Raw genomic sequence first — 18,008 nt, 5'->3', positions numbered from 1 at the left:
GTAAATACTACTTCTCTTGACTAACGTACGTTATGAAATATGTTCCTTGATGAAATATGTTCAAGAGATCTTCTTTTTCATCTTATGCAATCCACTAATAGATGTTCGCGATCACGTTTGACCATTTTTCGCGATCCCTTGCAGTATATGTATTAGGTCTCCTATGTTTCTTAGTCCTGTCTATTGTTTGACATTATCTTCCTGCCTAATCCTCCTCTTCCTTCGATCTTTCCTTCAATTAACACGTTGACGGACTTGACGGACAACAACGTCTATAGACGTCGAATTTCCATTAATATAGCTTATAAATTTGACGCAGTGTCCGTCAACGTGTTAAGGTTTGCAGATCTCAAGGTTTGCAGGTTTCAAGAGATCGCTCATGTTGAATTAACTGTCCTATCCTATTGGTATTTTTCCAGTCATTATACCCATCAAAAGTTATAAGAACAATAATTTTCGTAGAAATCAGTTCACAAACGTAACAATAAACACGGCTACATTTAGGGACTGTACACTATTCACTATCACAAAGAATTTTTCCCCATTAGCTTTCATTTTATAAAAAATCGCACTTTGCAAATGTCTAGTTTTATATTAGAAATTATTCAGTTGTGTAACACAGTCACTAATTTTATCAATATATTGATTCGGTCGATTATTTATAAAATATTGTTGAAATTTCAGATCTAAATGCTTTGGCTAATCCCCTATACCGCTCTGAAACGAGTTATTGACATTGTTTTCTATATGACATAGGAGTAACCAGGGGGGGGGGTTTGGGGGTTATCATTTGAATGTACTTTGAGCTCTATACGCTTAACACCATTACTATTTCATACCTCCCAGAGACCATCAAGTAGTTGTAACCCCCCCTTAGCATCATCCTGGTGACACCTCTGGTCTTAACAGTTCATATCGCTGTCCCCTCATCACGTGTTCCAGATATTGTACTTTCTTATTTCTATTGTGTTTATTATTTCGTATTCTTTGCCCATTTCTCGCAAATACTTCCGTGTTAATGTTCTTCTGTATCCATGCTTTTCTAAGCATCCTCCTGTAACACCACATTTCAAAGGAATGTAGCTTATTTATGTGTTCTTGCTTCAATATCCAGCTTTTAAGTTCATATTGCATTATCGAAAACACACGTAGCATCTCAAAGCTCTTACGCTCAGTTCTATATCTAAGGCTTTGTTGCAGATAATTGTTTTCATTTTTATAAACGCATTTCTTGCTATTTCTATCCTGGCCCTTATTTCCTTGTTTGATAAGTATTGTCTGAAATCCAGGTTCCTAGGTATTTGTATTTACAACCCTTTCTATCGGTACATTTCCCAAAAGTATGTATATTTGCCGTTGTATATTTGTATAATATATACCAGCGCTTTAGTGATCCCATAGTAAATCATGAGAAGAAACCTCTCATATTAAGTATTTAGTCTTACATTTACGTTACTCGCAAAATTAATTAAATATTGGTAGTATCATTTTAAAATAATCTACTTTAAAATGAAGAAAATATGTCTTAATTGTCAATATGAATGAGTCTGATAAAATTAAATTATTATATTTTTTTACCAAGAAAAAATACAAAAAGTGTTTAATTTATTAATGTTTTGTATTTTGAGAACGATTTCCGAAGTGGTAATCGAAAAGTCAAATAAAGTTATTTTAACGTAAAATTGTTGCTTATTCGAAACAACATAGTAAATTGCATTAAGAGAGTGGGCGCAAAATTTTTCGGGCCAACGCTTTTTAAATGCATTAATTTTTTTCGAATTCTGAGAAAACTAATAAGTATATTTTATATTTTCGAAAAATTTAAAGACAACGAAAGACTACATTATTACCGATTGCCGGAAGTCCCTGAAACCTTCTATGTTTATTTAAATAACTTACAGGGGTGAAAAAGAACAGAAAATTGAGTATGATTTTTAATTTCAAATATCTTATTCAAAAGAAACTTTTTGTTTATTCTAAAGACAGAAACGCATTAGAGGGTCGCGAACGCAGCTCGTCGCGTACAAGACAGTGGAAGACTTGAGATTCTCATTAAAAATTGAATCAAGTCCTCGTCGCATCTGAAACAAAAGTTGATTAATAGCAAGCTCAAAATTTGTTAATAGCTTAAGGGTGTCTAGTCGGATAAACATTGATATATGGGAACACTGGAACAGGGGCAGATTTAATTGTGAAACAGGTTAAAAATTTGGAACGGTCAGACCACGAAAACGGCACATGTATTTTGTCCGACAGAACAGACTTAAACTCTCCGAACAGAGATTAAACTCTCATGCAAAAATCAGACTGCTATTTATCACCAAATGCGCGTTTTAATGAGTGGAACATGTAGAATATGTCAAACGACAGGAATTATGACAGGTGATAAGTTGCAGTCTGATTTTTGCATGAGAGTTTAATCTATGTTCGGAGAGTTTAAGTCTGTTCTGTCGGACAAAATAAATGTGCCGTTTTCGTGGTCTGACCATTCCAGATTTTTAACCTGTTCCACAATTAAAACTGCCCCTGTTCCAGTGTTCCCATATATCAAAGTTTATCCGACTAGACACCTTTCAGCTATTAACAAATTTTCAGCTTGCTATTAATCAACTTTCTTTTTCATACGCGGGATCCAGACCTATTTGACCGGTTGTATCTCAGGAACCACTCATCACAATTAAACGTTTTTTCTTTTAAAAGAAGCGCCCTGCCGCTTTTTTTCAGTACCGTTTTCATGATTTAATTTAATTGAATATTTCCCGAGATATTCTAATTGTTTATATTTTATAAGCCAAGAAATTGTTTATAATTTTAAAATATTCCTGAGGCCGCTTAGATAGTCCAATTTCAATTCTATAAAGTACGTTAGATAGATAGAGTATCTTTTTATACAAAAATCATAGTTATTCTTATGTATCATAATTATTGTGGTTATTATAGCGACCGTAAATTTTTAATTAGTAATTCAATTGTTGCTAAACTGTTCATTCAATTTTCATCGGCTTCTGGAATTATTATCTATACGAAAAGAGCTTTTATATTACCAAGTTATTTAATTATTGATAAACAATTACTTATCTAAAATTTTAGTTGAAATTTAAAGATGTTGTTGGAAAAACCCGCATTTTCCGGGGAAAATTTTCGTCGAAGTAAATCGGGAAAAACACGTCTCTATGCAGAATTTAATTACGGTGAATTTTTATTTGGGCGTTTTTGGTGTAAAGTTAAAAGCTTTCTAGTTATAGAGCAAAAATTGAGAAAAACTCGATTTTCGGGCTCCATTTTGTTTATAAAAAAGTAGCACACTATCTGCGGACTTTGCATACATATATTATTATTATATACAATCATAAGATTCGATTTCAGCAATAAAATTGCTGGTAAATAACTTTTCCTTGTATTTCCGGGACTTCCAAATTCGTTCATGAAGATTAAAAACAACGTAAAGAATCTGAGCTAGAGTAGTCCGCGATGAGTCGAGTCACTTCTGCGACTCTCTAATGCGTTTCTGTCGTAAGTGACTTTCGGCCGTCGGCAATAATGTAATCTTTCATTCTACATTACATTTTTCAAAAATATTTATTAGTTTTTTCAGGATTCGAAAAACCTGAATGTATTTAAAAAGCATTAACCCGAAATGTTGCGCCTACCCTCTTAAGATGCCGCAAGGAAATAACTTCGAAACAATACTTATAAAAAGCTGATATCCTGTGTGTCTTTTCAAATGCATTACCTGCGTAAATTGATTAAAAGAAATATCACATGTAAAGCTCTTCTTCAGTGTGATATCTCATATGGGATTTCAAATTCCTTGCATCAATAAACTGTATTACACTAATTTCACATCTGTGAGGTTTTCTCCAAAGTGAGTCATCATGTGTGATTTCAAACTAGTGGCATGAGTAACCTGTTTCAAACAAATATGACACTTGTAAGGCATTTCCCAGTATGAGTCATCATGTGTGATTTCAAATGACCGGTTTGAGTACAAATGTCACACTTATAGGCCTTTTCTCCAGTGTAGGTCATCATGTGTGATTTCAAAGGACCGACTTGGGTAAACTGCTTAAAACAAATTTTACACTTGTAAGGCTTTTATCCAGTGTGATTCATAATGTGTGATTTCAAACTTTGGGCATGAGTAAACTGCTTAAAACAAATCTCGCACTTGTAAGGCTTTTCTCGAGTGTGAGTCATCATATGTGATTTCAAATGACCGGTTTGAGTAAACTGTTTGAGACAAATGTCACACTTATATGCCTTTTCTCCAGTGTGGGTCATCATGTGTGATTTCAAAGAACCGACTTGAGTGAACTGCTTAAAACAAATTTTACACTTGAAAGGCTTTTCTCCAGTGTGAGTCATCATGTGTGATTTCAAATGACCTGTTTGACTAAACTGTTTGAGACAAATGTCACACTTATAGGCCTTTTCTCCAGTGTGTGTTCTCAAATGTGTTTTCAAATTAATTGTCTGAGTAAAGTGTTTCAAACAAATATCACACTTATAAGGCTTTTCTCCAGTGTGAGTCATCATATGTAATTTCAAATGACCGGTTTGAGTAAACTGTTTGGGACAAATGTCACACTTATAGGCCTTTTCTCCAGTATGGGTCATCATGTGTGATTTCAAAGGACCGACTTGAGTGAACTGCTTAAAACAAATTTTACACTTGTAAGACTTCTCTCCACTGTGAGTCATCATGTGTGATTTCAAATGACCAGCCTGAGTAAACTGCTTAAAACAAATTTTTGCACTTATAAGGCTTTTCTCCAGTGTGAGTCACCATATGTGATTTCAGAGCACTTTGTGCAGTAAACTGTTTCAAACAAGTATCACACTTATAAGGCTTTTCTCCAGTGTGAGTCGTCATATGTGATTTCAAACTACTGGCGTGAGTAAACTGCTTAAGACAAATCTCGCACTTGTAAGGCTTTTCTCCAGTGTGAGTCATCATATGTGATTTCAAATGAACGGCTTGAGCAAACTGCTTAAAACAAATTTCACATTTGTAAGACTTCTCTCCAGTGTGAGTCATCATGTGTGATTTCAAATGACCAGCCTGAGTAAACTGCTTAAAACAAATTTTGCACTTATAAGGCTTTTCTCCAGTGTGAGTCATTATATGTGATTTCAGAGCACTTCGTGCAGTAAACTGTTTCAAACAAGTATCACACTTATAAGGCTTTTCTCCAGTGTGAGTCATCATATGTGATTTCAAACTACTGGCGTGAGTCAACTGCTTAAGACAAATCTCGCACTTGTAAGGCTTTTCTCGAGTGTGAGTCATCATATGTGATTTCAAATGACCGGTTTGAGTAAACTGTTTGAGACAAATGTCACACTTATATGCCTTTTCTCCAGTGTGGGTCATCATGTGTGATTTCAAAGAACCGACTTGAGTGAACTGCTTAAAACAAATTTTACACTTGAAAGGCTTTTCTCCAGTGTGAGTCATCATGTGTGATTTCAAATGACCTGTTTCACTAAACTGTTTGAGACAAATTTCACATTTGTAAGACTTCTCTCCAGTGTGAGTCATCATGTGTGATTTCAAACGACCAGCCTGAGTAAACTGCTTAAAACAAATTTTGCACTTATAAGGCTTTTCTCCAGTGTGAGTCACCATATGCGATTTCAAATGACCAGCCTGAGTAAACTGCTTCAAACAAATCTCGCACTTGTAAGGCTTTACTCCAGTGTGTGTTATCATATGTCTTCTCAAATTACTTGCATCAGTAAACTGCTTCAAACAAATATCGCACTTGTAAGGCTTTTCTCCAGTGTGAGTCATCATATGTGATTTTAGAGTACATGCTGCAGTAAATGGTGTTAAACAAATTGCACATGTGTATGGTCCATTTCCAGTTTGAACTTTAATATTTTTACTTAATGTTTTTTCTTCAATGTATCTACCCAAATATTCTTCTTCATGAGATGAATGTTCAGGTGTTTTCATCATTTTTATTCTGGTGTTATTGCCTGAACAACCTAAAATATAAACCAAATGTACACATTTTAGTATGCAGAAACTATCAATATAATTGAGGCTCAGAGCAACAGTGGCCTAAGCCAAAAATTAAGCATTTTTTGATAAATATATCAATAAAAGCAGCAATATTAAATCTTCGGATTAACAAGGGTCTACACAACCTACCTCTATATTTGGATAAATAGTGCTACATAATTTGTAGCTCCATCCCATAAGCATAATGTAAATGTGAATGCAAAGATTGTATTTATCTCAAAACTTCGTTTTTGGGGTTAGGCCACTGTTGATCTGAGCGACTCAATTTAAAACAAGAATAAAAAGTAACAAAAGTGTAGATGAAATAAATGTTATAAACAAACTAAATCATTAAAAGAGACTTCCAGTTTGTGGTTATTTAAATACGAGCATCTGTTTTTGAAAATAATCAATATTTGGTACCAAAATTTTCGTAACATAAATCTGTGCATCTTTCCTTAAAAACATTTTTTGATTGAGGCGAAGGAAAACATATGTAAGGAGAGAAAAAAAGCAAACATTTTCATTTAATAACTTTAATGAAATTTTATATTTAGTATGCGATAAACAGCAAATTGTTAAAAACAAATTTCATACTTATAAGCTATTTCAATGGGAAAATCCCAATAGTTGGCTGTATACCATAGTTTAAAAAACCAATACAGAAGTAAAAACTTCGAGATGTATTCTGGTATAAAATCGTTTATTTAAAAACTATAAAATGTCATCGATAGCAGAACGTTTTCGTTCTAAACAGAACATCTTCAGTGCCTAGAATGAAGTATTTCCACGTTAGATTAAAGCAAAAGGTTAAAATTGTGACTGTTAAAATGAAAAATGTGGGAATACTTACATCCTGCCGAGTATTTTGAAACTAGCACACCGTAAATAGTGTTAACATCATCATATATGGTTTACATAATGTAATATGTTAAAATGTTATGACTACAAGTCGATGTTAATGGATAAAGTGGAACACATGCTAAAAGGGTGCCATGGTTCCCTGCTCGAAGATACTAGGTACTTGCCAATTCAATGGGCACAGACCAACTGAGAAATTATGAAGTGGATATACAATTTGACAAGGGTGACATGACATGACAAGATAAAGCCAATTTTTGGTTAAAGTTTCATTTGATTTTGGATTTTTTAATAAAATGCGAAGGTTTGTCTGCAAAAATAATTTAAATTATTTGAATAATAAAATCTACTGTAAAGTTTAAATTAGCAACTCTCTATTCCAGAATAACTTATAGATTCATTAAATTTAATGCAGATATATTACGTGGTTTAAGTTGTGACGTCATCGGATGTGAAATGACGAGATGAAAGTTGAGTTTGTTGAAACAAGGAAATACACTACATAATAAGATAATTAGACTTGCGTGGAAAAACAAAGTTAAACAAGCCGAAAAAACCAGAATTTAAGAGTGTTTTTATGTGATGAAATGTTGGTTGCCTAACAAGGCAAGCAGACAACAGGTTGAAGGTAAACGGTAGAATATTGCGAGAAAACAGTATATATACAAAAGGTGGCTATTTATTGTGTTAAATTTATTATTGTACTATTGTAATGAATAATTATGTCTGTTAAAAGTTGGAAAATAGTTGTTAACAAAATTAAATAACTAAAGATTTCTGTTAGTTAGGTAGATGTATGTGTGAAGGAAATGATTGTATATAGTATTGTGAAATGAATGAGAGTATGTAATAATATAATAAAATTAAACTATGTGGCCTAAAGTCTAATTCATCTTTATGTAGTTTTGAAAGAACTGAATGAATTGGAAGTAATGTATCTTGATAGTCTACCAACGTAGAATAGTGAATAAAATAATTAGAATGAGAGCTACCAATATAGGTCAAATTGTGGGTTGGTGTCAGTATGTAAAGAAGAATCTAAATTGAATGAGTATATGAAATAGAAAAGTATGAGATTGATTTCTATTGGTGATAGTGGAGTGAACAGACTGAACTAAATGAAATATATTTAAGTGCACAAACTTTATGAACGTATGTGATTGTAACTGATATCAACCAAATGAAAAATGTGAAAATTTTTTTTTTTTATTTTAAATTGGGATAAATGGATATTGGAAGTTGCCTGATATGAATGGAAATGAAAAGATAGATGAAAAAAGAAGAATAGTGAATGCAATAAAACTTAAATGTTATAATCTGAAAGAAGTTTGACTGAATGGGTCGTAATGGATATAGGTGTGCAGTATCCTATTGTTAAGTAAAGGCTAAGAATCTAAAAAGAAAGAAGTGACAGTGAAAGAAGGAAAGTGATATATATGACAGACCAGAGTGATTGGATGTATGGTGTTTTTTATTATTGTAAGCGGAGATGAGAGAAAATGAGTAAGTAACATAACAGGCAACAGGATAAGTGAGTGTGAAGAACATTCCAAAGAGACAATAAACCAGACCGATTTAAGGATTAATAATAATAAGAGGCATTTAAATAAATTATGAAAGAAATGGTGAGATGAGATATAGAGGACCTGAAAAAGAGACAGAGACACAAGGTCAAACCAGAAATGACTAGGAGTGGAGGAAAATATGAAGGATAGGAAAATAGAAGAATCAAAACTGTGTTAGGGATGGGATAGTGGGGGAGGCAGCCATGAAGATGAAAAGAAATGCAAGTTGAGATATGTGTTAATGGGTGATTAGTATGGAAAGAGAAGACTGTTAAACTAGTGGGGTAGTGGAAAAAGAGGGGGAGGGGGAAATGGAGAATAGGAGTATAGGGGAAGGGGGGTGAGAGGAATAATGATAGAAAAATAGGGTTGGATTAAGGGAATAGTTGTCGATGGATAGGAGTGAAAGGACGATTTAAAGTTGTTTGACGATTAACGCAATTGGGGCTGGTCCTCATGTCTCTGGAAATTTCGAGGTCCTCGTACAAATCCAGGCGTAGATTGTTTCTGTCTTGGATGTTATGAATTAATTTAACACCATCAGGGATGTCAAGATGATGATTATTAACTTTCAAATGATGGGAAAAGGCTGATGTAGTGTCTCTTTTAGAATGTTCAGCAGATCTGGTTGAGAGTGATCTGTAAGTCCTGCCGATGTAAGAGGTATCACAATCAGAACAAGTCAGTCTATAAACACCACTACGATTCATATAGTGTATTGTATCCTTAGTATTTGTCAAAAAGTGGCCAAGGGTATTTCCAACTTTGAAAGAAATATGTATATTCTCAGAAGAGTTAGATACAATACGTTTAATCTTTTCAGATAGATGTGGGTTATGATATGGTAGTGACCTGTAAATAGCAGAAGAGGAAGATGACTGATGGAAAGCAGAATTTTGAAGCAATTTAGATTCTCTTTTACGGATGAGTTTATCTATTATAGAGGGATCGTAACCATTGTTGACAGCTATTTGTTTTATAATGTTGAGTTCTTTGTTGAAAGAATCTGTTGACATAGGTATAGAGAAAAGTCTGTGTATGAAGCTTCTGAAAGCTGCTAGTTTGTGTGATAGAGGATGATTAGAAGAAAAATGAATTACATGGTCAGTTTGGGTGGGTTTACGAAAGATACCAAAGTTGAATTGGTTGTTAAGTCTGGTAATAGATAAATCAAGGAAATTAATGGCCTGAGAAGATTCTAGTTCCATGGTAAATTTGATATTAGGGTGAATTAAGTTAATTTTAAGAAGTAGTTGTTGAGCTGAGTCATGATGTCCAGCGATGAAGACCAAACAGTCATCTACGTAACGAAACCAATGTAAAATTTCTGGATTTTTCATAATGTGATTGGACTCTAAATGATCCATAAAGACATCAGCTAGGAATGGGGATAAGCAACTGCCCATTGCTAAACCATCTGGTTGTTTATAGAATTTGTTGTTGAATTAAAAGAAATCTTGAGATAGACATAATTCAAGGATATCTAGTATCGGTGAAATGACATTGGGCTGAAAAGACCTGTTGACTAAGAGTGATTTTACCAGACTTAAAGTTTCGATTTTGGGCACTGAAGTAAATAGGTTGCTTACATCAAAAGAAAGCATAGAAACTATGCTATAAAGATTATTCTTATTCGTTTGTCTATAACATCTATAACAATCGTTTATCGTTGAAATAAAATAATAAACGATATTTTAAATCTAAGACTCTTTGTCAAAAGAAACTGCTTTCTGGTTGCATCCTGAATCTCCGGCTTTAACAATTTATAACCACGGAGACGACAAATGTAGAAGAAAGCAGAAAGGACAACGGTCACGTATCTACTCTCTTTTCGTCTAGGAAAAGAGCCGAAAGACAGTTTCAACTATTCAAAAATCTGAGTAAATAGGAACAAGGATGGAACATTGGTTTAGAGTTGTGACTGCATAGCTTCACCGATGACGCCTGAGAGGCAGAAATAGCTATCTGGAGATGGTGGTCCAACTCTGAATCAAATAAAAACAAAAACTGCCTTTCTCCCTTATTCATCTTTACTCAGATTTTTGAGTACTTAAAACTGTCTTTCGTCTCTTTTCCTAGACGAAAAGAGAGTAGATACGTTACAGTTGTCCTTTCTGCTTTCTTCTACATTCGTCATCTCGGTGCTTATAAATTGTTAAAGCCGGAGATTCAGGATGCAACCAGAAAGCAGTTTCTTTTGGCGAAGAGTCTTAGATTTAAAATATTGTTTATTATTTTATTTCAATTATTTTGTTTTATTACAGTAAACTTTGTGTCTGAGACTTTTCGTTTTCCTGGTGGAAAAGGTGGAATTATCGCATTCGCGGTAGTTTCCCTTAAATAAGGCAGGCTGTAATATTTGATTTAGAGTTGTGACTGCAAAGCTCCACCGATGACGTCTGAGAGGCAGAAATAGCTATATGGAGATGGTGGTCCAACTCTGAATAAAAAAAAACAAAAACTGCATTTTTCCCTTGTTTCACACAAATTTCACATCTGTGAGGCTTTTTCCAGTGTGAGTCATCATGTGTGATTTCAAATGGTCGGTTCGAGTAAGCTGCTTAAAATAGATTTCGCACCTGTAAGGCTTTTCTCCAGTGTGTATTCTCAAATGTGCTTTCAAATTATTTGCCTGAGTAAAGTGCTTCAAACAAATATCACACCTATAAGGCTTTTCTCCAGAGTGAGTCATCATATGTGATTTCAAACTACTGGCTTTACTAACCTCTTTCAAACAAATATGACACTTGTAAGGCTTTTCTCCAGTGTGTGTTGTCAAATGTATATTCAAATTAGTTGCCTGAACAAATTGTTTCAAACAAATTTCACATTTGTAAGGCTTTACTCCAGTGTGTGTTATCACATGTCTTCTCAAATTACTTGCATCAGTAAACTGCTTCAAACAAATATCACACTTGTAAGGTTTTTCTCCTGTGTGAGTCACCATATGTGATTTCAGATCCCTAGCTACAATAAACTGTTTCAAACAAATTTCACATTTATGAGGTTTTTCTCCGGTGTGAGTCATCATATGTAATTTCAGAGCACTTGGTGCAGTAAACTGTTTCACACAAATATCACATTTGTAAGGCGTGTCTTCACTGTGTATTCTCAAAAAATGTGCTTTTAAACTACTGGCTTGAGTAAACTGCTTAAGACAAATTTCGCACTGGTAAGGCTTTTCTCCAGTGTGAGTCATCATATGTGATTTCAGGGTACATGCTGCAGTAAATTGTTTTAAACAAATTGCACACTTGTAAGGTCCACTTCCAGTTTGAACTTTCATGTTTTTATTTAATGTTCTTTCTTGAATGTTACTACCCAAATTTTCTTCTTCATGAGATGAATCTTCAGGTGTTTTCATCATTTTTATTCTGTTCTTATTGCCTGAACAACCTAAAATATAAACCAAATGTACACATTTTGGTATACAGACAAATGTATGCAGAAACTACACTAATCACAAAAAGTATCGCATAATTTTTGGAACAGAAAAAAATCTTTATTTTTTTTTAATTTATAGCAGAGTGTTGTTTGTACATGTACTCGGATCTCTATCGTCTTCTTTAGGTGTCTACAAACCCATAATATTTCAAGTTGAAGCGTGCTTTTGCCGAAAAAAAACAAAACGTTGTTAAAGAAGAATATGTATTTTGGACAGTTGTGTTCGAGAATTTGATCTGTGTACTATGTCTGCTCGACTTTTCAATGAGGGAGTGTGGTCTTTTACAAAAAATGAGTAATATAACGTCAGAACAAGCAGTCCAAATTGTAGCTTTAATTTGAGATGGACGGTCGCAGCGATATCTATGGGAATCCACCAATCCAGTATTTTAAGTGCTTTAAGAAGGTATAAATAGAGAAAGTGGAGGATACACAAGAAGACCAGTTCCAAAACTTCCCAGATTTACGAACCCAGCAGATGAACGCTATTTACATCTGAAGACTTTGCGTACTCAACATATTACAGCTTAACAACTGCAAAATGAGGTTTCCATAGCCCGTGGCTCGTAAGGTTCGTTTCGTAAAGTGCCAATTTGGTTATAAACAGATTAAGGGAATTTGGAATCAGAGCCAGAATGGTTGCTACTTCTCTGCTGTTAACGAGTGCACACCGTATAACATGTTTAAGTTTTGCACCAGAACATGTTGATTGGGATATTAACGAGTGGGCTGATATTCTTTTTATTGTTGTTTTGAAGCTATTTCCTTGTGGCATTTTTATGATTAATTATTTATATGGGAAATAAGCCACAATTAAAATGAAAACATTTGTATAATTTGTATAACGAGGGAGGAAAGTGCTACTTTTCCTGCCGAGAATGAAGTTTACTGCCCGACGCGTAGCGGAGGGCAGTAATCATTCAAGGGAGGAAAAGGCACTTTACTCCCATGTTATACATATGGTTTTTCCACCTTCCTCAAATAACAAGTAATTTTTCATTTTTACTTAATTTATTTATGTAACCAACAAAATTTATTAGAACTAAAACTAACAAGTAGGTACAATATAACTGTCAACTGTCAAATATAAGTCAAATTATTTATGTAAACATTGTTAAATCAAAATAACAATTTACTGTTTTTTACCATTCTGCAAAATACAGGGTGATTTATAAATAAACGTTAAAATGTATGGAAACTTACGTAATAGAAAATAGATATTGTACAGGGCGTCAATGAGTTATATTTCATGAATGAATTACCATGACGTCACTTTTACTTTTCCTCCCTAGGGAGGAAAAATATTTTTCTCCCTACAATCAGGTCCGGAAAAGTATACTTTCGGTAGAGGTAGGTGGAAAAATAATTTTATTAACATTTCGACGACCAAATCGGGTGCCGTTGTCAATTCAATTGTCCATTCCGTTGAATGGAACAGAACAACTTAGAACGGGATCCTACAACATTCACAAGAAATAATACGAGGAAAATATCAATACCATATATAAAAGGACTATTCGAGAAACTTAAAACAATAGGAAATAAATTCAACATTTCAACAACATTCAAAACAACAAACACATTGAGATCTATTCTATCTAAAACTAAACCTAACAATGATCAAGAAAGAACAAAGAATTGCATTTATAAAATACCTTGTGAATGCGAACAATTTTATTTAGGTGAGACATCAAGACCATTAGACGTTAGAATAAGTGAACATCAGTCTTATATTAAAAATAGAGAATTTGATAGATCTCAAATATGTCAACACGCATGGGATAATGAACATAGAGTTCAGTGGAGAGATTCAAGTATAGTCCTGAAAGAATCAGATAGTAAAAAGAGAAAAATAAAAAGAAGCGGCTCTAATTATGCTAAATAAAACCAATTGTGTCGCAAATTCCTCGGTAGAATGCAGTAGGATGTGGTTACCCATACTGAAAGAGGAAGTCAATAGAAAGAAAATATCAAGATTAGTAAGTCAATAATATCGAGCTAGTACATATTTTATATTTTAGTATTACTTATATATCTAGTATTATGAATATTATTTATAATTTAAACATGTTACAAGTCAGAATTTGGTATTATTTTTTGAGAGTAAATTAAATGTAAGACCAAATACTTACGATGTCGGGATAGTATCACAAAGTTTTTTTCCTGGTTTTCCCTTGTGATTTACTATGAAGTCTCTAACGCGAGAATTTTACTGTCGTTGCATTTGGTTGTCTTTTTAAAGACAGATCACATGCTATAATTTTTTTGTGACGGATATTCTTGAGTTGGGGTTGATTTGATAATATAATATAAACGACATAATTTGGAAAAACAAACAACTAAGAGTGGAAACAAAGGCCCGAATATATTCATTTATATTTCTACATTAATAGTTTTATAATCATTTTTTCGTATCTAACCTCCAAATCTCTACACATTACCCATGTGCTTTGTTACGATAATCTTTTTACCTAGTAGCATGCACGTGGTAATCAAATAATTTAACTAGTAATCATTGCTATTAATTTTGTTTTATTCCTTTGCCATTTGCTACTTTTACGCTTATTTTTCAAGGAAAGGATACTTCTTGATGTCACTAATACATATATGGTTTGTCTTCTAGTTTTTGGGAATAAAAATCACTTTTCTCCCTTCGGGAGCCTCAAGCATCCTCCGTCGCCGACGATACAACCAAGAGGACCATATAATGACCATCTATACTGCAACGACCAACCAACATCCATAGGCCGGGTGGAATGCAACATTTAGAATCTCAGAGCGACTTTCAGAAACAGCAGTACCATTCGACATCAAGGAGTTACAATCGAACCAATACCAAAAGCCATAAGTATAATCCAAGAATTGTTAGTTTTTGGCAAGAATCTGAATATATATTATGTTATTGAATGTAAATTATATTTTATTATATTTATATCTTTATTGAGGAATAAACATGATTAGTTAAATATTGTTTTGTTTGCTTCCAATTCAGATGTTCATTGCTCATATTTTTGATTAGGACAAGACGAACACACAACTTGGGAATCTGAGCTAGGTTAGGGTGAACGATAACTATCATGGTTGATTTGAAATATTATTTTTCAATGGTATTTCGGTAATCTGGGGTAGTTTATTGTGACATATGTTCTCAAATTCCTTGCATATCGTCGGTATACTGCGAAAACCAGGTAAATGACAAATTTTAAAATATTGAGTTAAGTATACCAAAATTCTCAGCTTTTTACGTTCTACATACAGGTAAAACTCAATAAATGATACAATTTACCATTCAGCAGATAATTTATATAATAAACAAATAAGTTACACCTAACCAACTTTTCATTTTCAAATAAAACAATATATCGCTACTAACTTCCATAAAATCAAAGTTCTGTTGCATGTAAAACCAATTAACGCACATATATATTTGCCGGAAAACAATATATTTCTACTGCTGTATATCTACCATATTCAGTAAAAAGCTGATAAGTGTCTTTAATACAGTGTGATTTATTTTGATTTACAGGTAAAACTAGGTAAGTGATCGCACCTTGATCTTAAATTTAGGGTTAATCAGCTAGGTCTCTTCACTTTTTCAAACTAATGATAGAATGTTATTTCTGATATATGCATCTTTCATTAGCATATCGAATATCAAACACAACTGGTCCGCCTAATTCAAAATAAAGCAATAAACTTTAAAAACGTTTTTTCTCGATTTCGGTATTTCCACATTTACCTGGTTTTCGCAGTATACCGACGATATAACTGTTCACACAAATTTCACATCTGTGAGGCTTTTTCCAGTGTGGGTCATCATGTGTGATTTCAAATGGTCGGATCGAGTAAGCTGCTTAAAACAGATTTCGCACTTGTAAGGCTTTTCTCCAGTGTGTATTCTCAAGTGTCTTTGCAAAGTACTTACCGCAGTAAACTGCTTCGAACAAATTTCACATCTGTGAAGATTTATTCCAGTGTGAGTCATGATATGTGATTTAAAATGCCTGGCTTGAGTAAATGGCTTAAGACAAGGGATTGTTGTCTTGCACTTGTAAGGGATTTATCCAGTGTGAGTCATCATGTGTGACTTCAAAGGATCGGCTTGAGTAAACTGCTTAAAACAAATGTCACACTTATAAGACTTTTCTCCAGTGTGACTCATCATGTGTGATTTCAAACTATTGGCATGAGTAAACTGCTTAAGACAAATATCGCACTTGTAAGGTTTTTCACCAGTGTGAGTCATCATGTGTGATTTCAAATTACTGGCTTGAGTAAACTGCTTAAAACAAATATCACACTTGTAAGACTTTTCTCCAGTGTGAATCATCCTATGCGGTTTCAAATGACCGGCTTGAGTAAACTGCTTAAAACAAATATCACACTTATAAGGCTTTTCTCCAGTGTGAGTCACCATGTGTGATTTCAAACTACTGGCATGAGTAAACTGCTTAAGACAAATCTTGCACTTGTAAGGGTTTTCTCCAGTGTGAGTCATCATGTGTGACTTCAAATTACTGGCATGAGTAAACTGCTTACGACAAATATCACACTTGTAAGGTTTTTCTCCAGTGTGAGTCATCATGTGTGATTTCAAAGAACCTGCTTGAGTAAACTGCTTAAAACAAATATCACACTTATAAGGCTTTTCTCCAGTGTGAGTCATCACGTGTGATTTCAAGCTAGTGGCATGAGCAAACTGCTTAAGACAAATCTCGCACTTGTAAGTCTTTCCTCCAGTGTGAGTCATCACATGTGATTTCAAATTACCGGCTTGAGCAAACTGCTTAAAACAAATTTCACACTTGTTATGTCCAGTGTGAGTCACCATATGTGATTTCAGAGTATTTTGTGCAGTAAACTGTTTCAAACAAGTATCACACTTATAAGGCATTTCTCCAGTGTGAGTCATCATATGTGATTTCAGAGTACTTGCTGAAGTAAATTGTTTTAAACAAATTGCACATTTGTAAAGTCCATTTCCAGCTTGAACCTTCATATTTTTACTTAATGTTCTTTCTTCAAAGTATCTACCCAAATCTTCTTCTTCATGTGATGAATGTTCAGGTGTTTTCATCATTTTTATTCTGTTCTTACTGCTTGAACAACCTAAAATATAAACCAAATGTACACATTTTGGTATAGACAAATTTATGCAGACACTACACTAATCACAAAATGTATCGCATAATTTTTGAAACAGAAAAAAATCTTAATTTTTTTTTTAATTTTTAACAGAGTGTTATAACAATGACATGCACTCGGATATCTATCGTCTCCTTTACGTGTCTACAAACCCATAACATTTCAAGTTGAAGCGTGCTTTTGCCGAAAAAAAAAACAAACAAATCGTTGTTAAAGAAGAATATGTATTTTGGACAGTTGTGTTCGATAATTTGATCTGTGCACTATGTCTGCTTGAGTTTTCAATGAAGAAGTGCGGTCTTTTACAAAAAATGAGTAATATAACGTCAGAACAAGCAGTCCAAATTGTAGCTTCAATTTGAGATGGACGGTCGCAGCGATATCTATGGGAATCCACCAATCCAGTGTTTTAAGTGCTTTAAGAAGGTATAGAGAAGGTGGAGGATAGACAAGAAGACCAGTTACAGGACTTCCCAGGTCACGATGCCAGCATATGAACGCTATTTACATCTGAAGACTTCGCGTACACATCATATTACAGCTAGACAACTGCAAAATGAGCTTTCCATAGCCCGTGGCTCGTAATGTTCTGTTCGTAAAGTGCCAATTTGGTTGTAAACAGATTAAGGAAATTTGGAATCAGAGCCAGGATGGCTGCTACTTCTCTACTGTTAACGAGTGCTTGCACACCATATAACACGTTTAAGTTTTGCACCAGAACATGTTGATTGGGATATTAACGACTGGGCTAATATTCTTTTTATTGATGAGGTCAAGATTTGCACTTTGTGGATCCGACCGTGCAAAGTGTTTGTCGGATCCAAAAAGGATCTTGACTCGTTAGTAAAAAGAATATTAGTCCAGTCGATAATATCACAGGTAAAAGGCCAAATAATTAAAGTCTGTAGAACGGCCAAATACCCAAACGACACAATTTGGAAAAACAAACACCTAGAGTGGAAACAAAGGCCCGAATATATTCATTG

General features: G+C 34.0%; 4 protein-coding genes and 1 pseudogene across 4 annotated transcripts in view; 1 reads left to right on the top strand and 4 right to left on the bottom strand.

The window, feature by feature from the left end:
- The window catches only part of LOC126887260 (uncharacterized), a 31,385-nt gene extending 16,540 nt beyond the window's left edge, over positions 1-14,845 (top strand). The window contains exon 2 of the mRNA XM_050654677.1: positions 14,501-14,845. Coding sequence (XP_050510634.1) covers positions 14,501-14,623 — 123 coding nt within the window. The 3' untranslated portion in view covers positions 14,624-14,845. The remainder of the gene's footprint in view (positions 1-14,500) is intronic.
- LOC126887262 (zinc finger protein 883-like) overlaps positions 1-18,008 on the bottom strand; it is a 151,072-nt pseudogene that overhangs the window by 62,361 nt on the left and 70,703 nt on the right.
- The window catches only part of LOC126887273 (zinc finger protein 665-like), a 175,796-nt gene that overhangs the window by 140,695 nt on the left and 17,093 nt on the right, over positions 1-18,008 (bottom strand). The gene's annotated exons all lie outside the window — the stretch shown is intronic.
- Positions 1-18,008, bottom strand: part of LOC126887272 (zinc finger protein 233-like) — a 113,020-nt gene that overhangs the window by 78,216 nt on the left and 16,796 nt on the right. The window lies entirely within an intron of this gene.
- LOC126887268 (zinc finger protein 85-like) overlaps positions 14,959-18,008 on the bottom strand; it is a 46,678-nt gene continuing 43,628 nt past the window's right edge. Inside the window, exon 2 of the mRNA XM_050654685.1 lies at positions 14,959-16,986. Coding sequence (XP_050510642.1) covers positions 15,938-16,957 — 1,020 coding nt within the window. The 5' untranslated portion in view covers positions 16,958-16,986 and the 3' untranslated portion in view covers positions 14,959-15,937. The remainder of the gene's footprint in view (positions 16,987-18,008) is intronic.

The sequence above is a fragment of the Diabrotica virgifera genome, chromosome 6 (assembly GCF_917563875.1).
Source record: "Diabrotica virgifera virgifera chromosome 6, PGI_DIABVI_V3a".
Classification (NCBI taxonomy): domain Eukaryota; kingdom Metazoa; phylum Arthropoda; class Insecta; order Coleoptera; family Chrysomelidae; genus Diabrotica; species Diabrotica virgifera.
This window is presented reverse-complemented; position numbering and strand designations above follow the sequence as displayed.